Source organism: Oreochromis aureus, linkage group 3 (genome assembly GCF_013358895.1).
Source record: "Oreochromis aureus strain Israel breed Guangdong linkage group 3, ZZ_aureus, whole genome shotgun sequence".
Classification (NCBI taxonomy): domain Eukaryota; kingdom Metazoa; phylum Chordata; class Actinopteri; order Cichliformes; family Cichlidae; genus Oreochromis; species Oreochromis aureus.
Genome location: NC_052944.1, coordinates 79381056 through 79406611, shown reverse-complemented (window position 1 = coordinate 79406611; position 25556 = coordinate 79381056). Strand labels below are relative to the sequence as shown.

General features: G+C 39.5%; 1 protein-coding gene across 1 annotated transcript; it reads right to left on the bottom strand.

The window, feature by feature from the left end:
- Positions 1-19909: 19909 nt before the first annotated feature.
- Positions 19910-22790, bottom strand: LOC120438252 (programmed cell death 1 ligand 1-like). Its single transcript, XM_039608699.1, has 3 exons — positions 22020-22790; positions 20510-20842; positions 19910-20271 (listed from the first exon to the last, which is right to left on the bottom strand). Exons 1-3 carry the CDS (start codon positions 22078-22080, stop codon positions 20147-20149), a joined length of 519 nt encoding a protein of 172 aa, XP_039464633.1. The 5' UTR covers positions 22081-22790; the 3' UTR covers positions 19910-20146.
- Positions 22791-25556: the final 2766 nt, after the last annotated feature.

Sequence of the window (25556 nt, the reverse complement as noted above, 5' to 3'; positions counted from 1 at the left end):
ATCATTAACATTTCAGTATTAATAGTGAGGTTGCAGTTAGATGCATTCAGATGTTCAAATATATGGTTATAGCCTTTATTACAGGTCCAAAGAAGAACCATTTTAAAGGGTTGAGTTGAATCTATAATTTAAAAGTTATTAATGCTTTTATGATCTCTGTGTAGAGGGCAGAGACAGGAAAATACTCTCTGTGCCAAAATGAGACAGGAAACGAAACGCTGTCTGCAGAGCATGTTTTGCAGAAGTGAAACCGAAAGCAGAGTGACTGCAAGCCAAAGAGCAGGGTGTTATGCATGTATCGTTGATTAACACACACTTAGTTAGAGGAATCACTGATAGGGGAAAGTTCAGTTTAAGGTCAACTAAGGATCAGAAAAGCAGATGCAAACTCTGCACGCACAGACAGACAAATAGTGAGAGGTCATGACACGTCGCAGTACACAACATGCACGCGCGCACGCACGTGTCGCACTCACACACACACCATAACAGGTCTATTTTGGTAGGGCAGAAATGCAGAAGTGTGCCAAGTACTTAGAGGAAGTGCAACTGATGTTCCGGGAGATAAGCGACAGCGAGAATGGAGACAGGAAGCATCAGCCGTCGACACGAAGATGATGTTCTATGTTAAAAGTCATTGTGGTTTTGGTGTGACGTAAATCTGCCTAGTAACAGAAAAGGGGGCTGTACAATTCTTAACCCCATAAAACAGTTGTCTGAATATGAGAAAGACAGTTCAACACTGATTGGGTTGTTGAACTCACACATGTGTTTATTAAAATGCCGTCTAAATTGCACACGCCTGGATCTGTGGTTTTTATGGATTCTTCTCTCAATATTGAACCCTAACAGAACCCAGTGGAAAGGTTTAATCGCACCTTGCTGTCAATGCTGCTGACCCTGGGCCTGTTCTTCGTACCTCGCTTACTACATCCAAGATCAAATGACACATCCAAGATCAAATCATCGCGCTAACTTTGAGCTCGCTAATCCGGTTCTCCGAACACACCTGTTGTTGACGATTAGTATAGCTGGATGAAGTAATCTGAGATCACTGGGTGGCTTAAAAGGGGCTACGCATCGATAGTAGAAACATTGATCGGCAACCCTGTGATTGGTCGGCGAAGATGTCGAAGGAGTGTGCGCAGTATCTCACGGCAGCAGACCAAGAACTCTTGATTGAGGGATATCAGGAGTTTCAGAGTTTAATTAAAACGCAGGGGAACACTGCAAAGGCTGCAAAAGCAAGGAGAGAGGGCTGGCAGAAAGTTGCTGACAAATTAAACTCGTAAGTGATCCATGATATTACATTATATCATGTGATATTATTTTATTCCACATTATATTACATCATATCCTCTTTCACATTAGAGCCACAACAGGACCCACTAGAACATGGGAACAAGTAAAAGTGAAATATAAGAATATTCTACAGAATGGTAATATTTATCACTTATATTGCTTTTAGTCTATGACAAGAGACCCTGAAATAATCTGTTTGTTTGTTTATAACAGCAACCAAGAAAAGGGCAGAGCAAATAAAGACAGGTGGTGGTCCTGCACCCCCTCGTCACACCCCTTTTTGTACTGTGACATTTATTGACATTGTGGGGTTTTTTGTGTGTAGTTTGACATAACACTCCATCACTTTTACCTGTTCCCATGCAAGGGGTGACTGAAGCATGCACAGTAAGTCGGGAGTAAGTATATACAGTACAGTAAGTATATAATATATATATATATCTCTATATATATATGTATCTCTATATATATATATATATGTATCTCTATATATATATATAGAGAGAGAGAGAGAGAGAGAGAGAGAGAGAAAGTAAATAATACCCTCATGGGAGAATCGATATCTCTCTATGAGCACACCGTCGCGCCGAGCTAAAGGATCCCGTCTATCCCGCAATATACGCTAAATTCTGTAAACTCTCCTTATCAATCTTGCACCTTCCTTGCTCGCGTACAAACGGACAGGACATGGCTGCGACAGACTTCCCAAATCCACCTTCGCTTTTATAGTCGTGGTCTCTCATCTTGATTGCACGTAGTAATTTACTATTACTACTCTAAAATATGAATTACATCTGACATGATCTACTACATGTAATAGAATGATTAACAGTACATTTCCCTTTTTTTCGGAAATGACCTGTATGTATCTGTATGAAATCAATAAAAGAATCAAATACATTATCTTTAGTTACATTGATAATATTTATTTATGGTAAAACAGTGGCAAAATATCGCTCTTGCTTTCATATAACTGCAGCGGACATACCTGAGAGGCCGCGATCTAATCCTGTTTACATAAAGTAAACCTGCTCCCGAGCAGGTTTACGCTTACGGATCTGTTGCTATGACAGCAAGTCCCAGATGAGCTTCGGAGAACCGAACGATCCAAGATCACGCGAAATCATCAACATTCAAATCCGGCTAACTTACTTAGCGAGGTACGAAGAACGGACCCCCTGGATGAGGAAAAGAAAGAAAACTGGAGTGACTATGTAAACAAAGTTGTGCATGCCTATAATTGCACAACTAGTGACTTGACAGGATACTCGCACTTTTATTTACTCTTTGGTGGACATCCACGTCTCCCTATTGATGTAATTTTTGGACTGAGTGAGACAAACAAACGCAAATCACATGAGGATTATGCTCACAAATGGCAACTGTCAGGGCTCTGTGTGCGGGCAGGCGGAGGTGAGGATCCAAACGCAGGACTCAGACACTAACTTGAAACTCAAAAACCTCAGCTTTATTGCTGGTACAAAAACAAAACATGAAGTGAACACTGAACATGGAGAACCAGGAACACACAGGCATGATCTGATGGTACGACGCGACACCGACACAAAGACACACTGGGCTTAAATACACAGAGGCAGTAATCAAGGGATGAGAAACAAGAGGGGAACACACCTGGGGGAAATCACAACTGACGAGGCAGGGGAAGCATAAACTGAACACACTCACATAAGACAAGGCCCCTTCAGAATAAAACAGAAAACTACCAGACAAGACACCATGGACAGACAGAGGGACATACGGGCAGAGAAGACTAAGCACAGGCAAAACCTACACTAAACATGAGGGCAAGATAACAAAACCTAAACCAATAATCATCATCATCATCAGATAGCTAAAGAATCGGAACATAGTTATAATCAAACCAGTATCACAAAGAAAACAGCATATAACTAATAATCCCGAGAAAAACCCTGCACATAAGAATTAATCCCTCACCAAGAATAAGACATATTTATAATCATAATCAAACCACCACCACCAGAGGATAAGGAACAATCCATAATGCAAAAGATAAACTAAAACATAAGAAACTCAAAATGCTGGGTCGAACCGACCCAGGACCGTGACAGCAACAACAGATGAAAGAAGCTGTCAATTTGGGTTGAACCCAGGACTGTATAGGCGTTGGCTGAATAGCAGTGGTGTTCACCTTGGGGTGTCGGTCAGAACACACAGGACGCATGGTTAAAGGTTATACCGTCTTTACTGTGATTCCTTAGCTTAACAGCACAGTACAGCAACACAGTAATGCAACCGCAGGCTTACAAAGTGGTGAGGGGTGTGGGTGTGTGTGGTCTGTGAACAGAACATATACAGAATACTGAATGTAATAAACATCTGAGTCATGAATTATGATTCATTAGCTTTCTTCAAATCTAACCAGAACTACAAATGGGAAATCCTATATGAACATTTACATGCACAAGTTTCATACACTACCCCCAAACCCTTACAGCACATGACATTGATTGCCAATACACCCAACAACAACAATATCACAAAACACCAAATGGGTTTAGCTTACAGCTAGCAAGTATGTAGCATAACAAGTAGCATTAGTAGCATGAACTAGCCACCTAGCGAACAGGTCAATACACATTGCACTTCTAAATCCACTAAATGTCTAAATGGCATAAAAGACTAAAACTGTCCTTTCCAGGCAGGGCTCCACGTCTACTCACAGTTCTTTAGCGACGCACACAACTCACACCGTGTGTAGACATCCCCTGCTGAGTCAGTCTGTCAGGTGGCTCTTGCTATGTGTTAGCTCCAACTCTGATCACTGGAACATGTGCTCAATAGTGCAACTGTGCTCTCTCGCCACAAGGGGGCTCCCCCACACAGCTGACAGCCTTTCCAACAGAAGCATATAACATTGCATCCAGAAACATTAAAAAGACTCTGGCAAGAGGAAAATCACATTATGACCAGAAGAGACAAAGTGCTGTACTCTCACCTGGGGACAGGGTACTTGTCAGGAACATGTCAGAGAGGGGAGGGCCGGGAAAGTTACGCTCCTATTGGGAGGAACAAGTTCACATAGTGATCTCTCAAAGGGGGAAAATAGCCCTTTTTTGAGGTCAAGCCGGAGCGTGGTACTGGACGAGGTCGTATTCTCCACCGCAACATGTTAATGCCCTGTAATGCATTACCGCTTCCCAAAATAATAAGAACTGAACAAAGCCGCACTACACAGACACAAAAACAAAGAGACCTACAAGATACATTGAACCATATAGAGAGTTCAGATGATGAGGAGCAGTATTGGTTTCAGAGAGTGAGGCACCACCACTGCCAGCCTCAAGAGGATTCGATGGTGTCTGCACCTGCTTCTGAACTTGACCAGGACCTTCAGCGAAAGAGCACGGAGCTTAGAGTGGACACTGAAGAGTTTCAAGCAGATATGGTGAATGGACAGGGTAACGCTGAACATGACATCTCAGCATCATCAGACACTGTTGCTTCGCCAGATCAGCCCAGTGAAATGAACCCAGAACTGTCGGAACCGCAGCCGAGAAGATCTCAAAGGGAGAGATGTCCACGGAAAATATTGACTTATGATGCATTTGGCCAACCAGTTCAAAGAGTAATTGGTCACAGTGTTAACCCATTGTATGCCAGTGAAACAGCATCTCCATTCTATGAACAGTTTGGAGTACCTTGGGCAGCTCTACAAATGCCTTACTATCCAGCTTATGTACCAGTTAGTTATTATTGAACTGTGAAAGAGTTTTTCTGAATTTAAATGATGTTATTTTTCAAAAATGTATGAGTACTTACAAGGTCTTACCAGTATGGTGACACAAGTATTTGATGCTCTTGGGATGGTAGCGTAAGACATTGGATGGTGTTATGTTTGATGAGGTTATTTGTGATTAAATGGTTACTAAGTTGACAAGCTCCGGAGCATGTGATAAAGTGATAGTAATGTCTTAGAGGGTAATATTTCTATGTGGACTATTGGAAACAACTCAGCATTGTTATAAGCCTATGCTTCTCCGGTAAGCGAGTAATGTGTGATTCTGTCACCTGAGGTCCAATAGTGCATCGTGGAAGTGATCTTAAAGCACTGCTAAACCCTATCCCAACTTACGCCATCTCTACATTGTCACAAGGAAAAAGAAGTATATTTGTTTATTTTTGTTTCTTATTGTCATGTTTTGTCAATGTTGGGACAACATTTATTTAGCAGGGGAGGAATGTAGCACTTGGTAAAGTGTAAAGCTAAAATATGTCTAGAACATTGCATAAATCTGTTGGTATTTGTGTTATTCAACTATATGTTTGGATTTTTGGCTGCTACATGTTTTCCACCAGTAGAGGGCAGTCATGGCAAAAAGAAAAAAAAATGTTCTGTAAAAAAAAGAAGAGAGTATTCTTGGGTTCTGTATGTAAAAGCCACGGTTATGGAGTACCCAAATAAACTCGGTTTGCTGTTTACACCAAGTTGTCCTGGAGTGGTGTAACAAACCCATGGGGTCAAATTTGACCCCCTGGAGAACCCATGGGGTCAAATTTGACCCCATGGGTTCTCCAGGGTTAATATCAATGTTAAATCACTTTGTAATAGATTCTTGTCTTAAAAAGTGCTACATTAATAAATTTTACTTACTTATTTCACTCATCTACCTGACAGCTGACACTCCACATCTGTTTCTTACCTGCAGGTCAACCAGGAGGAACCAAATGGCTGGATTTGTTGGAGGAATCTGTTGGACTGAGTGTTCTAGAAGCTTCTTTTGTTCTGATTGTAGTTAATACAATTATTACAGTTGTTGTTTGTGTTATTTCACTTATTGTTTGTATAAATAAAATTAAATGAGGGTTCATACCAATCCTGAAAGATGCTGATCAGCTATTAGTCCACAGATGACTTTAGATTAGTGATGGTGAGATGAAGCCTCGTGATGAAGTGAAGCTTTCCATCCAACTGGTCGACTCATGGTTCGAAGCATTGTAATGATTCACTTGCTCTACTGCGCCATCAAGTGGACGATTCAAGTGAAACAGGCTCTTTGATTATAATGATGTGTAAACTATGGGCAGAAATCTGTGCCATCAGAAACTGAATTTGAATAAGTTAAATTTGAATTTGAATTACTCGGATTGAATCTGAATTGTAACTTGAATGAAAGCTTTTGAAAACTGAATTTGAATTAGTCTAATTTGAAATTGAATTTATGGTTTGAAAATGAATTGATTTGCTTTGAAACTGCATTTTATCCTTTAAAAATTCAGCTCTCGAATAATTTCACATTCACTTCTCACCATTCAGTTTCAGTTCCAAAATTCAGTTTTTTGGGACTTACATCCGGTTCCGGTTCAAGCGCAGATTAATAGAACTACAGACTGATAGCGTTACTGACGGAATCTACAGCGTCTTGAGCTGAATTAAGACTTCAGAAGTCATTCGTCATGTCGAATGACCAGCGGATAAACTCTCAGGTTGGTAATAAATGTATTACATGTATAAGAACAAGCGTCATGTTAACAAATGATAGCCGTACAGTAACCTTTATGCTTATTGTAGCTGCTAGCTAAAAACGCTAATTTAGCCTAGTTTGCCCTGAATTCAGCTTTGACAAACAAATATGATCGACTGTTTCTAGTAGAATTCCAAAGTTGTCATCTTGTACCTCTCAGAGCCCTGTATGCTTGCAGAGACCCCTACAGTAAGGAAACATGCAAAACGCTGTCCAAACCTTTGTATTTGAGCTTTATTTATGTCTTACACAGCATCCCAACTCTTTAGCTAACTTAATAACTTCAGCTAAAGTGAATAGTTAGTCTAATTCATTAGTGCAGCATTACTGGATCACCTCTGTTTGAAGTGATATAATATGATATACAACTATCACTGAAACAGCAAACTTTGTAAATAAACAACACTTCTCATTCTCTAAACGTTTGGCCACAGCTGTAGATTACACTATCAGTGCTTGTTCACTCTTGACAATAATTACATTTCTAAATTCTCTTTGTGCATTTACAGGTAAACAATATCTAATATTTTATCTAAATGACTGCTTTGTCTTTGAAAAGGTGAAGAGCCTGAGGCGGTGACACTCAGTTCTACTCTAAGTACATCCTTACGGTGGCTCACAGGACAAGGCGACATTCCTGTTCTGCCAGAAGAGAAGAGAAACTTCAGAGTCTTCATGAAGTTCAACCACACCTGTCATATGGAATATGACAGGGTCTCAAACTCCATTCCTCGAAGGCCGGTGTCATGCAACTTTTCCATGCCCTTGATAACTGGAGTTTGAGACCCCTGCCGTATGGTGTTTATGCAGTTTTCACCCCACAGTTACAGCATGTCTGACTGCCTGTTCAGCATATGCAAAAATATATGATGAGTTTAAGCATGTGATGAATAAGGCCTTCCATTATGGTGTTTGTCATCACATGTCACAGACATCTGGATGATCATTTGGAATAAACAAAAAAACAAAAAACTTGTTACTTCATCTTTTATCTTTATTATTATTATTGTTCTTATTTTACATTTTTCATTGTTAGGCATTAGGTTTATTTGTAGTAGTCCTTTCCAGCTTCTTTCCCTCTTCCATGTTACTGTGTCAGCTTGTCAGCATCTATTTGGGGTTGGGAGTGGAACAGGAAGTAAGGAACAGAAAGTGCCATTTAAACCAGGAGAGGTTCTTATATTTCAGAAGAAGGGATTAATTCAAAAGAAATGACCTCAATGCCATATTTTATTTAGGAACCCTAGAGAGCACTTTGCAAAATAACACATTCTTATAATTTCACCCTCAGATGAGCCAAGCTACGACTGTCAGGGAAGGTGATGTAGGTACAGAGCATGTGAGAGTGGTTAAGTTAATGTCTCTTGTCTAGATGAAGGCACAGGAGGGATCAATGGCACGGCGTAAAGATTCAGTATCTTCAGTCTTCAGTGGACACTCCATTTCTGACACAAAACACCTGTAAAAGATGGTCGATTTAGGAGGTGACCCGACAACTTCAGCCTGTCAAACATAGCAATGGAGCAGTATGTTTAAAAAACCCCCAACTAATTAAGCATGCACTCAGTACCCTAAGAATTATTATGATAGTTAAACACAGTGATAGTTGTATATCATATTATATCACTTCAAACAGAGGTGATCCAGTAACGCTGCACTAATGAATAAGACTAACTATTCACTTTAGCTGAAGTTATTAAGTTCGCTAAAGAGTTGGGATGCTGTGTAAGACATAAATAAAGCTCAAATACAAAGGTTTGGACAGCGTTTTGCATGTTTCCCTACTGTAGGGGTCTCTGCAAGCATACAGGGCTCTGAGAGGGTACAAGATGACAACTTTGGAATTCTACTAGAAACAGTCGATCATATTTGTTTGTCAAAGCTGAATCCAGGGCAAACTAGGCTAAATTAGCGTTTTTAGCTAGCAGCTACAATAAGCATAAAAGTTACTGTACGGCTATCAATTGTTAACATGACGCTTGTTCTTATACATGTAATACATTTATTACCAACCTGAGAGTTTATCCGCTGGTCATTCGACATGACGAATGACTTCTGAAGTCTTAATTCAGCTCAAGACGCTGTAGATTCCGTCAGTAACACTATCAGTCTGTAGTTCTATTAATCTGCGCTTGAACCGGAACCGGATGTAAGTCCCAAAAAACTGAATTTTGGAACTGAAATTGAATTGTAGAACTGAAACTGAATGGTGAGAAGTGAATGTGAAATTATTCGAGAGCTGAATTTTTAAAGGATAAAATGCAGTTTCAAAGCAAATCAATTCATTTTCAAACCATAAATTCAATTTCAAATTAGACTAATTCAAATTCAGTTTTCAAAAGCTTTCATTCAAGTTACAATTCAGATTCAATCCGAGTAATTCAAATTCAAATTTAACTTATTCAAATTCAGTTTCTGATGGCACAGATTTCTGCCCATAGTAAACCTCTAAACTGAATAAATTGTTTTCATGGTTATTTATCCCGAATATTGTCTCAGTATGTCTGATACAAAAAAGAAAGTGGAAACTATCAGGACAGAGTTTTGGTATGATTGTGTAACTGTTAGGCTCAGACAGTCAGTCAATAGTATAATTCAGATCATAGATCAGTACATTTACATATTTTTATAACTATCAAAAGGAAGCTAAGGCTAAAAACAGAAAAACGATTTTATAAAAATATTCAGCAGTAGATCAAAAATGAAAGAAAACCGTTAATCAACAAATGAACATTACCTGATGCTGCTGAATTGAAGCAGAGCAAATTATAGCGGTTTTATTAGAGACACACCTTAGCGTTTAAAAATTTTGCATAATGTTAAAAAGTTTACATTTGTTCAGTAGCCTATTGAACAGCAGAAATTAGGTTTTCTTTTCGGAAGTAAGTAAAAGGAAAAAAACAGCGGCTGACAGCGCTGTAAACAACGGTAGACTTATGTGTAACAAGCAAGCGAATAATGTAGAAAACAGATTTTTAGAGGGGAAACTGTGCTTGAAGCATACTGTGTGTGTGTGTGTGTGTGTGTGTGTGTGTGTGTGTGTGTGTGTGTGTGTGTGTGTGTGTGTGTGAGAGAGAGAGAGAGAGAGAGAGCTGTGCATGAAGTGTGGTTTTATCCTGGTGGAAGCAAAACAGCAAAAGTCAGAGGGAATTCATGACGATGTTTATATGAAGCGTAATTCTGATCTTCTTTTGCTGCTGGTTCGGTCAATATCGTCGGGTGAGAAATGCGACATCTCACTGATTCTGATCCAACAGCAGGTCCGCGCTTTGTGTTTGCGTCTATGAGCAGAATCTGTGTTCCTGCTCTCATTTACTGTTTTAGCTGTTTGGTGGTTGTTGAAATTTGGCGTTTCGGGCAAAATAAATTTATATTAAAAATCGATTCAGGATTTTAATTAATCAATATCACGTTATCCAAGCTAGAATCGATTTTAATCGATAATCAAAACCCACCCCAATAACTGTGTAATCATGCTTATGTACATCTGGATAATGACACAAACTGTGTGGCGCTTCACTTTTTAATAAACTAAAAGGCATATATCAGGTTATAGAATCTGTAGTGTTGTTTATTTATATTATGGTACTTATCATTTGTGACATTTATTACTGTGTGCATACTTTATAGAAGAGGAAAAAAATCTCTTCCTTGCAGGCTCCATCGAAGAAGAAATGCTCAAGTAACTATGTAGCACGTACGTAATCCAATTCCACAACACAGTGTGATGGGAAATCAGCTGTGTTTTGCTGCCCATTTATTTCGAATCTGGCGCGAACCAGCGAGACAGTTCCTGAATCAGTCACGTGGTACGGACTGCCCGAGAGGTCTCGAACGTCACTGCATACGTAATCAAAGCGAGCCTCGATACGCGCTTCACAAAAACTCCCCCGAGATTAGCCGACACACGATTCGAAGCTTCGACACACAGGACACATCACTAGTGGTTTATAAGGAAGTGACTCATTGGCGGGCTTTTCGCTGTCTTTTGGTGATTTTGTGCGGGAGACTGGAAACACGTGTGCGACATGATTAGAGACATTGAGCCAGGAAGAGAGGATACTTTGCTAAATAAAAATAAAAATACTCCCAAAAACAGTTCATAACATAACCACGCGGTGACAGGGACCTCACAGCAAAAGCATGCTCCCAACCAATCATAAGACTGTTTTGTTATTATTATCATTATTTATTTATTTATTTTAAATCAATAAGTCACAGCAAAGGGATAACACAACATGACACATGTTTAAGCATATCCATTCATCAAAATTATTTATTAATCAAATAGACAAAAAAAAAAAAAAACCAACAAAAAAACCCCCACATATTCAAAGCACCACAACGGTACTCTGATGTCTCACAGAAATGCCACATGATATCAAACAGAAGAGCTGGCAACTCAGCTCTGTAGAGTGGGCAGAGCTGAGTTATGAAGCAGTTCATTTAAAGCAGGTGTCAGCAACCTTTAACACCGAAAGAGCCATTTGGACCCGGTTTCCACGCAAAAGATGAAGATAACACTGTTTATATTGTTTTTTACCTTTATGCTTTGTGAGAACAACTAAGGTGTGTTGTTTATGAAATCTATGAAGTGCTACAGAGAAAATTACATTTTATTTATGTAATTAACACATTTTGAACTCTTAAAGAAATATAACAAAAGGAAAGACACCCAGCTGAACTAAAATGATCCATGTAGCAAACAAAAACTGTTGTGAGCCACCTTCCTTATATCGCCTTTGGGCTTTTGGAGCCTTGACCTGACTTTTAAAAAGTACTTGGAAAAAAAGCACTATGCTGCTGAAAGATGAAAAATAGATATTTGCAAAATTCTGCCTAAATATGTATTTTACCTGGTTAATGTGTGTGGCGGGGCGTGGTCTGCAGCTCTGCTGCAGGGGAGGCGAACACACCTGAGCGGCACCCGCAATCACGCCTCGCTGCCTTAACGTCTGTGCTCTCTCTGCTGTTGTGTTGGTATGTGTTGGGCTGTGAGCTGAAAAGCTACAGCTGGCTGTATGCGTACAGCAACCGTGTGTGAAAAGTGGTCAAGAGATGCTGAAAAGCGTGTTCATGCAAACATCGTCAGGTCTGCCGTAGTACAATGGGACTTCTCCTCCTGAACCTCTGCGCACAGCGTCTGCAAATCGGGGATATACGAAGTCACTTTCATCTTTATGCAGGACTGTAAGCTGTCATCTGTGAGCCGTGAGCTGTGTTTGTCTTTAACATAGTTCACGGTGGAGAACAGCTGCCAACATAATGTGGATCCGAAGATCAATAATTGGCCTACCTGGGGTTGAAAGTCTCGATAAATGCACGGCGTTTCGGCGGGTATACCGGCTTCCGCGAGTGTGACACTTATTTTGAGCGATGAAAAAATAATAGAATATAATTTATTTTTATATTTCAATATCACAATAATCTTCCAATTTAAAACTACAAGTTAAAAAAGAACTAACATAAATAAAATACACTTCAGCTAAATACTTTTCCCAAACCACGCAGAGCCGCACTATAAGGACTAAAGAGCCGCAGGTTGCCGACCCCTGATTTAAAGTTTTAGATTCAATCTGCTTTTTATATGTTTGGCCACCAGATGTCACCAAGAAGAAAAGCTTCCAGTAATGAATCTTTTTTCAATACAAGCTTCATTTGCTCTCCAAGATTCAAGAAGTTTATTGTCATGTACGCCACAAAATACAAATGGTTACAATAGCAATGGAATTCTTATTTTGCAGGTTCCCTTCACACAACTAAAAAGAAAGTAATAAATAAGTAAAACAGTGCGTGGGTGTAATCAGAATTTAAAGTACTAGTAGTTGCAACACTGTCACAGTGATATTATATACAGAGTATGCAAAATTAAGGTGTATATGTAGAGATTTGCACACAAATTGCAAATTTACAGGTTAATATACATGTGCAGAATTTTACATTTACAGGATAAGGGTAATTACAGTTTTATTATGTTGTGTATAAATGTACAAAATTGAAAATCTACAGTTATGGATAATTACAATTTGGTAATAGTCAGTGATGCAGTAGCCTGATGGCCTGTGGACAGTAACTGCTTTTTAGTTGTCCTCGCTTTCACACTCCCGGAGCGTCTGCCAGATGGCAGGAGTGTCAACAGTGTGTGTGTGTGTGTGTGTGTGTGTGTGTGTGTGTGTGTGTGTGTGTGCTGTCCTTGATGATGTTATGTGTCCTTTTCCTGACCCGAGTGTTGTAGATGTCCTGTAGTGCTGGGAGGTGCACTCCATAGATGAGTTAAGCCATTTTAATGACATGCTGGAGAGCCTTCCTGTCCTGAGTGGTGCAGTTCCTGTGCAGTTTGTCAGGATACTCTCCACTGTGCATTTGTAAAAGCACTGAGCAGTTTGGAGGTTAATCCAAATTTTCTCAGCTTCCTTAGGAAGAAGAGTGTCACGGTTTGGCAGACAAGCCATGTGAGTTGTGAATGGAGGACCCAAGACGCAGGCACTGCTGATGTGAGTGAGCTTTTATTGGTGGGGAGTGAAACACACAAATGGTAAATGGTAAATGGCCTGTATTTATATAGCGCCTTTATGGTCCCTAAGGACCCCAAAGCGCTTTACATATCCAGTCATCCACCCATTCACACACACATTCACACACTGGTGATGGCAAGCTACGTTGTAGCCACAGCCACCCTGGGGCGCACTGACAGAGGCGAGGCTGCCGGACACTGGCGCCACCGGGCCCTCTGACCACCACCAGTAGGCAACGGGTGAAGTGTCTTGCCCAAGGACACAATGACCGAGACTGTCCAAGCTGGGGCTCGAACCGGTAACCTTCCGATTACAAGGCGAACTCCAAACTCTTGAGCCACGATCGATTGTCTTTCACACAAGCGGGGTGCTGAAAGACAAAACTTAGACACAACCTAACTGGGAAAACTAAACAACAAACCAGAACACGAGGGAGCAGAGAAAACATGAAGGACAATAAGCAGGGAGAACAGCATGGATGAACACAGAGTGACGCAGGGAGGTAACACAGACAAACCAGCAACACACACAAGAAAACACAGGGCTTAACTACACACAGGGCAATCAGGGAAACAGGAGGCAGACACAGCTGGGATTAATTGGACATAACGAGACAAGGGGAAGCAAAACTAGAAACACTGACAAGAGACATGAACTTTCAAAATAAAAGAGGAAACACACTGACTGAGCTCTAAACACACAAACTTAACACAGACTGGGGAGACAGAAAATAGGAACTTGAAACATGGAACAGGAGAGCACAGAGGATACAAAGCACTAGGGATAATCACAAACAACCCAAAATAAACAAAACCACAGAATATTAATAAACTTAAGCATAAACACAGAGTCCACAGACTGAGGAACATGACAAAGAGTCATTATTGAGCATTTTTGATGATGCTGTGTGTTATGGGTTAGTGAGATCCTCACTGATGTGGGTGCTGAGGAATTCGAAATTTCCACTGCCTCCATGTCTCACACTGGTTCTCTCTCACACAAAATCAAAGCAACAAGCACAAATCCCGCCAATGACTCACTTCCTTATAAACCACCGAATCAGGTAATGAAGCAGTGATGAACCGAATGAAGCTTCAGACGTCACTGATCGTGTGACTCTATTCTGATCACGCCTCGACACAGTGCTTCTGGAGCAGTTAGGTTTTTGTTGAGACACAGGCTGGAGTTTCAAACAGACCATCATTAGCAAATACTTTAACTTCTACATTAACTGTAAATAAACTCACTAAACCTATTTTCCTTGTGCTGCGTTTGAGTCCAGCCTGCCTATTGATCATGACAACACCACCCTATTTCAGTTAATTAAAAATAGGCATATATTTTATACTATAATCTAGATTATTAGCATTTAAATGCTGCATCACCACCACAATGGTGATGGTAGGTGGTAGGTTTTAGGTACATAAATACAAAATGATATAATGCTGCAGAGTGCATGCAAAACTTGACATGACATGAAAAGTAGTGCAGAAAAAAATGAACTGCAAAAATACACTGTTTTTCAATAATAGTAGGTATTTATTATAGTTGCACCAAAATAATTAAGCTTTTAAAAGATTTCAACAAACTTTGCAACCGTTGATCAACTGTCATTCAAGACGCATTCATACTAGTCCCAACATCTCCCTCTAGTGGTCATATGAAGGACAAACATACAAAACGTGAAGTCGGTCTCTTCACTCAAGTTACAATATATCTCAATTCAAATCCTGAAGATGCTTCATATTGTAAGGTAAAGACCTACAATAACACAGAGAAAACCTCAAAATTTAGATGGCCCCCTATGAACAAGCACTTTGTCAAGAGTGGGAAGGAAAAGCTCCCTTTTAGGTATAGTAACAACAACATAGTCATAAAGATACTTCCAGAACAGGTGATTATTTATATATACTGCCTTCATAACTCTTGTGTCTGTTTGATGGCTTCTGGCAACTTTTTGAGAAGATGATGTGTTTCTGTTGGATCAATCAGGTTGAGCTTAGGGCTTTGTTTGAAGTGAAGGTGGCTGTTCTGCACACATATAAATGGGCGGAGGCCTCATGGCCAACCTCAGTAATGCTGAAGTGATTTCATCTCTTGGAAAACTGTCCAGGAACTGAACAACATCAGTGCCAGAGATGCCAGCAGGAACAATGCACTGATTAACAAGGCTGGAAGCATCATTGACCAGAATGATGAGTTTTCTTTAGTATCACATTCAAATACCTCTGGCTCTATTCCTGTTTTCCTTAAATTTTTTTTCTATCATTTTTTGTCCTGTAATTAAATATAATAACATGGAGGATAAACTAAGTAGTTTCACTTTCACTTTTAGACAAGATGGAGGAGTGTTTGAAGAGTGCAGTTGTAAAATCAAGAAAAATAGATTTGAGCTCCGACTCAATTCCAGTGTCAGTCACAGCTTTGAGGTGTCTTCGTGATCAGTCTGCTGTCAGATCTAACGGCTTTCTTACAGTCAGGGGCGGATATAGAGAAATTTTCTTAGGGTGGCATGGATATCAAATGGGGTGGCAAAGTCAAAGCCATTTTTTACACATATGCAGGTTATTGCATTCTGTAAATGCAATATGTATGGTTAAAATACATCAAATATAGTGAGTATACACACGTTTCATATAAATATAGTCTATACCATTATTTTCTTTAGCCCAGATAATTAAAGATTTCAGTTACATAAAACGTGAATTTTGTGAACTGAAAAAATTAGTATTGCACAATCAGAAAAATCAAGTTATTCTTAGTACTGTGTACTTTCAATGAATAAGTTGTCCTCACCTAGTTATCTTAAGCAAGTTTTACTTAGTTATGTTAAGGCAATGAGTTTGCATAATTTCCTGACTCTCTGTGACCTCTGTTGCTCTTTGAATGCAGTACATCACTAGCAGTGAGAAATATTTCTATATAATATTTCTTTGTTATCATGTAAAGTCCTCCTTTACTGCATCATTGAATCTTCTCTGTGGTTTACTTTTTTCCCCATCTTACCCAGTATCACATAATTTATTTGTAATTTCTAGTTTTATATCTCTTGGAGATATATCTTTTATATACTTGTAAACGCACCGTGGGGGGCTTGAGGTGAAACAGAATTTCGGTGCACTGTATACTGTGTGTACTGCTGTGTTGACAATAAAGCTCTTGAATCTTGAATAAAGGGATTCTGTCTGCATCAGGAGTTCAGCCTGGCATTCCTTACTTCAGATTGGGACAATAAATATAACAGAAGGTGATGTGACCCTGTAGTCCTTCCAACTCACACTTCCAGTCCCTGCCATGAATTTATCATATTTAATAATAACTCTAATCTTTAGCATGTAGACATTTTTGGAACTTTTCTACCAGCTCAACAGCTCAGTTCTGTCACCACACACACACACACACACACACACACACACACACACACACACACACACACACACACAAACACACGCACACAGTTTGGATCACAATCTGTCTGTTGGCCAAAAATGCAACTGGGTGAAAACATAAAGCAGGAACACAGTTCAGAAAATAAGGGGGAGATTACATTCAGTGATAATGGCTGCTGATCATGTGATTTTTGATAAAGTAGAAATTTAATCAAGGATCTGTGCGTAATGGACATTTTTCTGGTTTTATTTTGTGAAATGATTTGTTGTTGCTCATGATGAACTTTACAAAAACATTCAATATTTATACACGGAAATGAAAAAGCATGGGAAACAACCATGATGAAGAACATTACAATGCAATACCAATAACAATATTAATATTCACAGCAAGAAATATGTAATAAGCTTTGTGATGCAGAATTAGAGAAATGAATATCTGACTCTGCAACTATACAGTTGGAGTTTATTCCCCAGAACACTTTGTAAACTGTAAAATTTGATAAACTGGCTTCACTTAAAAACATCCACAAACTTATTTATTTTGTTAAAAAAGTAACATCATCTAAAGGTGAATAATATAAAGGACAAGACCCAAAAACACAATACATGCCAACGGAAAAAAGCTCTACTTAATTTCATGTAACAAAATGTTTTTGAGATGTCTTTCAACTGTAGCAGATCAGTGCATCCTTCACACTTCGATTATTGATTCCTTATAATTCACAGTATTTGCTATGTGTTGTTAGTTGGTTTAGTCAGTGACTGTAATTATTCTGTAACAGCTGATCTCTAAATGAGCAACAGTTTGTGTGGTTCAATCCTCACAGAACAAGTTTGATCTTACAAACAGCTGCTGAACAGAAAGAGGAAACAAATATACTCACACATGTACAAGATTTTACAAAACTGTAAAATCTTGTACATTGAATTCTTGCACAGTGAAAAGAAGCTGTACTGTAACACTGATTTAATGTAAGGTTTAGTTTGTAATACTGTTTTAAATGGTGTTAATCAATCCTGTGATAAATTATTGAAGAGGAACAAACACTGTGGATCACAGAGTCACTGATAAAGAGCTCAGACAGACACTAACACAGTCTGAACAGGTTTGATGACAAGCAGAGAAATGAAAAATTAAGTATGGTAAAACTTTCTAATAACCATCTGTCATAAATGTAAACAAACAATGAAACAATAAATAAATTGTAATAATCACTTTCCAAAGCTCAACCAAACAAGTAACAAGTTATTAATCCACCCACTTACTTTCATAAACAACTCTGTGAGGATTATCTGGATGTTTTTCTAAAAGATGGATCTTGTTTCTAAACCAACTATTTGTGAAGAAGTAAATTTCCTTCCTTCTAGTTTGACATGGCTGGAGCTGATCCCAGCTGTCACTGAGTGTGAGGTTTCGTACAGCAGGGGCCCGTTCTTCGTACCTCGCTTACTACATCCAAGATCAAATGACACATCCAAGATCAAATCATCGCGCTAACTTTGAGCTCGCTAATCCGGTTCTCCGAACGCACCTGTTGTTGACGATTAGTATAGCTGGATGAAGTAATCTGAGATCACTGGGTGGCTTAAAAGGGGCTACGCATCGATAGTAGAAACATTGATCGGCAACTCTGTGATTGGTCGGCGAAGATGTCGAAGGAGCGCGCTCAGTATTTTACGGCAGCAGAGCAAGAACTCTTGATTGAGGGATATCAGTTTCAGAGTTTAATTAAAACGCAAGGGAACACTGCAAAGGCTGCAAAAGCAAGGAGAGAGGGCTGGCAGAAAGTTGCTGACAAATTAAACTCGTAAGTAATTTATTATATTATATTATATCATGTGATATTATATTATACCACATTATATTATATTACATTATATCCTCTTTCACATTAGAGCCACAACAGGACCCACTAGAACATGGGAACAAGTAAAAGTGAAATATAAGAATATTCTACAGAATGGTAATATTTATCACTTATATTGCTTTTAGTCTATGACAAGAGACCCTGAAATAATCTGTTTGTTTGTTTATAACAGCAACCAAGAAAAGGGCAGAGCAAATAAAGACAGGTGGTGGTCCTGCACCCCTCGTCACACCCGGCAGAGGAGCTGGCCCTAGGGTTGAATGCCACCAGACCCATTGTTGAGGGCATCCCTGGGGGCAGCTCTTCCTTAGACCAGCAGCCGGGGTGCAGTAGCAGCACCTTCCTAACTGGTGCTATTTGTACAGTGTAAAATATTTGGTTGTTGCCTTAATTAAAATGCTTTTTGTACTGTGACATTTATTGACATTGTGGGGTTTTTTGTGTAGTTTTACATAACACTCCATCACTTCTACCTGTTCCCATGCAAGGGGTGACTGAAGCATGCACAGTAAGTTGGGAGATATATATATATATCTAGAGAGAGAGAGAGAGAGAGAGAGAGAGAGAGAAAGAAAGAAAGTAAATAATACCCTGACGGGAAAATCGATATCTCTCTATGAGCACACTGTCGCGCTGAGCTAAAGGATCCCGTCTATCCCGCAATATACGCTAAATTCTGTAAACTCTCCTTATCAATCTTGCACCTTCCTTGCTCGCGTACAAACGGACAGGACATGGCTGCGACAGACTTCCCAAATCCACCTTCGCTTTTATAGCCGTGGTCTCTGATCTTGATTACACGTAGTAATTTACTATTACTACTCTAAAATATGAATTACATCTGAAATAATCAAATACATGTAATAGAATGATTAATAGTACATTTCCCTTTTTTTTGGAAATGACCTGTATGTATCTGTATGAAATCAATAACAGAATCAAATGCTGCATTATCTTTAGTTACATTGATAATATTTATTTATGGTAAAACAGTGGAGAAATATCGCTCTTGCTTTCGTATAACTGCAGCGGACATACCTGAGAGGCCGCGATCTAATCCTGTTTACATAAAGTAAGCCTGCTCCCGACCAGGTTTACGCTTACGGATCTGTTGCTATGACAGCAAGTCCCAGATGAGCTTCGGAGAACCGAATGATCCAAGATCACGCGAAATCATCAACATTCAAATCCGGCTAACTTACTTAGCGAGGTACGAAGAACGGGCCCCAGGACAGGACCAATAGTAAACATAAACACATAAAGAGTTAATGGTTGTTGCCTATAAATTCTAATTTTATTGCTTAAGTGTAAATATGATACACCGAAGGTTAAATAGCAATTCATCATTTATTAATAATGGTTATTACAAAGTGTTACCTGAAACTAAAGTCAGGACATATTTGAACACTAAAGCTGAATCTCGCTTTTTTTCCACATTCTGAAAGTCAACACTAACGGTTTGAAATAGCAGCAGGAGTCTCACAGTTATCTGTACGAAGCCCTGAGACGCCTGAAACAGGCTGATGTCCAACAGAATACTGAGCCTTTTGTATATTTTCTGTAGCTCAAGAAAACAACAACAGCAGCAACAAGAAGCACATCAATACAACAGGTAAATCCTCCTTCTTTACTCCATTTTTCTTCCCTCCATCTTTGTTGTCTTCATCCTTCTCTTGTCCTCCTGTCTGACCTGCAGGTGAGAAACAGGTGTGAGGTGTCAGCTGTCAGGTAGGTGATGAGTGAAGAACAGAACAGAATCCATTTCCTCTTCAAACTGCTGTCAGACATTATCTACTGCACTCTGATCACATCACTCAGACCAGCTGCTTTCTACAAAGTCTCATCAACAACATCTTTAGAAACAAACATCAACAACCAGGAAGCAGCTTCACCTCTGATCACACACACACTCAACTCTACTCACTCACCTGGAGGATCAACTGTCAGGTTGATAATACAGGTGATATTCAAATGCTCTGTTCCTGTCTGGACGACACCACACTTGTATGTTCCAGTGTCATTAATCATCACATCCTTCAGAATCAAAGACACGTCTCCATCCTTCATCTGTCTGTCCTGCAGATCCACCCGGTTCTTAAAAGATGGATGCTGGTCATCAAGAGGTTGACCATTCCGGTAAACAAACATATATTTATCTGTCAGGTCAGCTCTGTTCCACTCTACAACTCTGATGTTGTTGTTTGGAGCTCGACATGTCAGAGTGACGTCCTGTCCAGACTCAGCTGTGATGTTTTTCTGGTCTGAAAGAAGAAACAACACAGAGCAGAGAGGTTAAAGGTCAAAGTGCAACTGTTCACTTCTTCAGCAGCCAATTAGAAACATACGGTAAAAGATCGTCTTCTGTTATTAGATGATGATCTTTGATTGTGTCTCTTCTTGTGTCAGCTGCTCCCTTCAGGCGTCACCACAGCGAGTCTTCTCCTCCTCCTCACCTGATCCCGAGCATCTTCATCAGGGCTGATTTGTGACAGAAGGACAGCAGCAAGAGTGAAAGGGAAGGTTTAAAGATGGCAGTGAGCTGCTGTGATGTTTGCTTTGGAGACTCTGACACAAAGACAGGAGGCCGAGCTGAACATGTTCAGATTTTCATTGAGAGCAGAAAGGACGAGATTATGAACGAGTTGATCAGAGGGAAGCTCAGGCTGAGAGGTTTGGAGACAAAGTTCATGAGAAAGACTGAGATGGATGAAAACATCATCTGAAACCATTTTGTGAACAAATAAAACAAATCTTTAGTTTTAGAATCTGTTAGTTTGATCAAATGTTGTTGATGGACGAGTTCATTGAGACTCTGGACGTCTGTCAGACTGAGTCACTGCTTTTATTGGAACAGCTGTACTGATGCTCCTAAATCTGGCCTCTGACACAAACCTCCAAACAGTAAGAATGAAAAAAGAATAAAACCATTAAAAACTCTTCAAGCAATAAATAATCAAACCTGAAAAAGAAGAAAATCATCTGGAAACTAAACTGAACTAAACACAAAAAGTCCAAATGGAATAAAAACTAATGAGAAAATACAAAACTACAATAACTCTGTTGCACAAACAACAACATGTGCTGATAATAAGTGAACATAATGTGTGAGAAAAGCAGCCTCTCATTATAAGACACTGTGAGTCTCTGCATGCTGCCTTTATGGAGCTACAGCTGTTTGTATACACTGAACAAAAAGCTTTGTAGCTGTATACTGACTCCTGACACTACAACACATCACACTGACACACACATTACACTTCTTTGTCTCTGTGCTGCAAACTGCACCAACACACACAGACTCCACCCAGCTTTGTGTCGATCGCAACACTGAATGAATCAGAAACTAATTCTTAGAGAAATATTATCAGCATGTAAACCAGACTGAGACTCTTTATCTCAGAAATAAACTCAGTTTAGTTTCTAACAGTTAAATCTGACCTGCAGAGACGAACAGGACAAACATCAGCGTGGAGCAGAGTGACGCAGTTACAGCAGACATGTCCGTGTTCTCTGTTTCTGCTGATCTGACTCTTAGTTTGTTCTAAATGTCTGAGTCTGTTGGTATTTTCACTCAGTAACTGAACCTGAGTTTAAACCTGAACACATCAGATTAAATTTAAGGTTTAAATAAAGTTAAAGCTGCGGTTCAAATTCTTCCGTGTCTTTGAGGACGTCGCGTTAGAGTGACGTTTGGTAGGTTGGACTGAGGATGCACAGAAATAAGTGCGTCACAACAAACGAGGCGAAGTGAAAATGTTTTAGTGTTCAGTTGTTGAACGATCTCCACAGAACAAAATCAGAAGCTCTCATGTGACGTCATGAATGAACAGTTTGTGTTTCAGTCGCTGAAGCAGAAGTTTTGTTTCTGACGGCAGTTTGATTCTTGTTTCATCATCATAAACAGAAAAACTGAATCAATATGAAAAGTGACGAACAGGACAAACATCAGCGTGGAGCAGAGTGACGCAGTTACAGCAGACATGTCCGTGTTCTCTGTTTCTGCTGATCTGACTCTTAGTTTGTTCTAAATGTCTGAGTCTGTTGGTATTTTCACTCAATAACTGAACCTGAGTTTAAACCTGAACACATCAGATTACAGGTTACATTACAGATTAAGGTTTAAATAAAGCTGAAAGTCACTGACTGTTAGAACAGATCTGGGAGTTGCGTTGGAGTGACGTTTGATACTTGATATATTTTTGTGAGAAAATGTTAACCGAGCTGTAACCATGACAACTGAAGTTTTTTACCTAAATGACTGAAAATGATTTTAGAAAAAGACAGCAAACACTTACTGTTGTTCTTAAGAGATTAAATCCTCAAACACTCGTCTGATCATCAGGATGGAACAAAAATCCATATAAAGATAAAAAGTGTGAGGTTGGTGTAATCCATCTGCTTTCACTGTAGGTCCAAAAGAAACTACTGAAGGTTCCTTAAGTACACAAGCATTTTTTTTTTAAGTAAACAATTCAAAGAGAAAAGAAAAAATGTAAGTTCATCCGTGGGAGAACTCCACTCTGTACCAAACAGAGGAACAAAGTACTAATATTTCCCCTTTTACTTCTTCTTTCAACAGACACACTTCGTGACATACCAATTGCCTAATGTGAGAGATGTGTTAAAGTACAAGGAACTGAACACGTACATGTGTAGAGACAAGCGTCCACTCTGTCTCAGTGAAGTGAGGTAATCTTGGTCTAATGAATAAAGTCAAAGGTCATGACCTCCTGTACAGCTGTTCTGGAGAACTTTGTCCACCTTTGATTAACTTAACATTAATAATCTATTATTTACTGAATAATATGGAGAATATAAAGCAGAAGCTGTGGGATGACTTACTGTAGTCAGGAGTTCAGGAGAATCCTCAGAGTTTCTGCTCCTCATCATGATGGAAACATGAAAACATGTTGATGCTCTTTGAGCTGGAATCAGTCCAAAGCAGCCGTGAGTGTGAACCAGCAGACATCATTATAATAACTCTGACATGAATCCTGACGGAAATCCTGCTCACTGACCTCTCTGACTGTAACTCTGTCACTGACACATCTGCCAACATCTGTTCCTGTAACAGCTCAGAGGATGAGTTCAGCACTTTCTCTCAGATTATTATCAGAAAAGTCAGTATGACTGTGAATGTTTCTTAACAGAGCAATAAACCAATCAGTTTGAAGTGATATGATATGATATACAACTATCACTGAAACAGCAAACTTTGTAAATAAACAAACAACACTTCTCATTCTGTAAACATTTGGCCACAGCTGTAGATTACACTATCAGTGCTTGTTCACTCTTGACAATAATTACATTTCTAAATCCTCTTTGTGCATTTACAGGTAAACAATATCTAATATATTATCTAAATGACTGCTTTGTCTTTGAAAAGGTGAAGAGCCTGAGGCCGGTGACAGTCCAGTTCTACTCCAAGTGCAGAAAATACAAAACATTAAACATGTTAACAACACAAAAGCCATATTAAATGCAGACTACTTTAGGCCCGGAAGTAGGATTCGTCACGTCATCACTTAACGACCGGATTCGAAGTGCACTTCAAATGCATACTCCAAATGCGCCGTCGACTTCCTCAAATATCAAGCGTGGTCCGGTGCACGCTTCGTGGTCCCATATATCCCACGATCCATAGCGCGGCGGTGGGTGTGGATAATTTTGCCGCAAAATACGGCAGAAGGGAGCGGCCGAAGAGTGAACTGTAAAAAGTAAGTACTGAATATTATGTCACTTATGTGCGAATGTTTAATAACGAATGAACATTAAAACATTACTGTTGGCCACATTTCGGCAAAGTTATGTGACATTAGTGATGTTTGTACTTTCAGCGGTAACTTGGTTTTAAAGCCTCTACTTCAAAATATATATATAGTCGACCTTAATCTTACAGAGAATGTGATGATTTTATGGATAATTAAAGTCAGTCATATATCCACAAACACAACAAGCTGAAAGTCAGTGATGCTGCTCGGTTTGCAGTCCTGAATATGACGGCACAAGCAGGATTCACTGCACTGTTAATGTTAGCTATGTTATATTGCTGCCTCTGTTCGGTGGTGTCGAGCCAAACGGACTTTAACGTGTGTTTGAACGAGCTGACGGTTCACTCGTTAAGCTGAAAGAAAGATGCTTTAATCACAGGAGTCACACATGTGTCCACTGGACCATCTGGGAACTCTTCTTTTACTTTAGCACTCGTAATAACACAAACACTAAATCCTCCTTCTCTTGTGCTGTTTTGTAGCAGTGTGTACACCTGAGACTGTCACCTGTCTGTCTGTCCTGCACTCTCTCTCTGTTTCTTTCTCTCTGATTGTGGAATAAAAGTATGAACATGTATTTATAAGTTACACTTGTGTTTGAATCCTGCAGCTTATCACACATTTGATTTCCATGTGTGACAACTGCAAGTGTCCAGAGTGAGGACAGACTGAGGGACCCACTGCTGCACATCATCTGTGAGGCTTTGCACCCCTGATGATCCACCAGGACAAACTCAGCAGTGTGTGAGGAAGAGGAGGAGGAAGAGCCAGCAGCAGCTGACAGATGGAGAGAATAGACAGACTGTTCCCTGTTTGTGAAGGACTGCTAGGAAAGTTTAACATAACTAATTGTCTGTCCTGAATCAGTCTTATTAGGTAATGTTCAAATAATGTTATCATTCCAGTGTTTTCAGTGTGGGAGAAAGTACTCAGGGCCTTCAAGTTACACACTATGAAAGGCAGCAACAAGTTTAATATTCAGAAACCTAAAGTATGTATCAGCAGCAGAACGGAGCTAAAGATAAATGTTTGTTTCAGTTCTATGAAGCTTTGAGTATTTTGGATTAGTAGCACTGCTGTGTTTGTTGCATCATATTGCTGTAATGAGCAATACAGCTCGTACATTTGCTTTTTGCACATATATGTAAGCATTGAGCCAAATTTAGTAATGCTAACAAATTAAATGAACAATATTTGTCTC

Coding starts and splice junctions, on each gene's coding strand:
- LOC120438252 (XM_039608699.1), bottom strand. CDS start 22,080: ATGTCTGCTGTAACTGCGTCACTCTGCTCCACGCTGATGTTTGTCCTG. Junction 20,843..22,019: donor TGTCCTGTTCGTCTCTGCAG/GTCAGATTTAAC, acceptor TTCTTCTTTCAG/ACCAGAAAAACATCACAGCT. Junction 20,272..20,509: donor CCTGACAGTTGATCCTCCAG/GTGAGTGAGTAG, acceptor TCTCACCTGCAG/GTCAGACAGGAGGACAAGAG.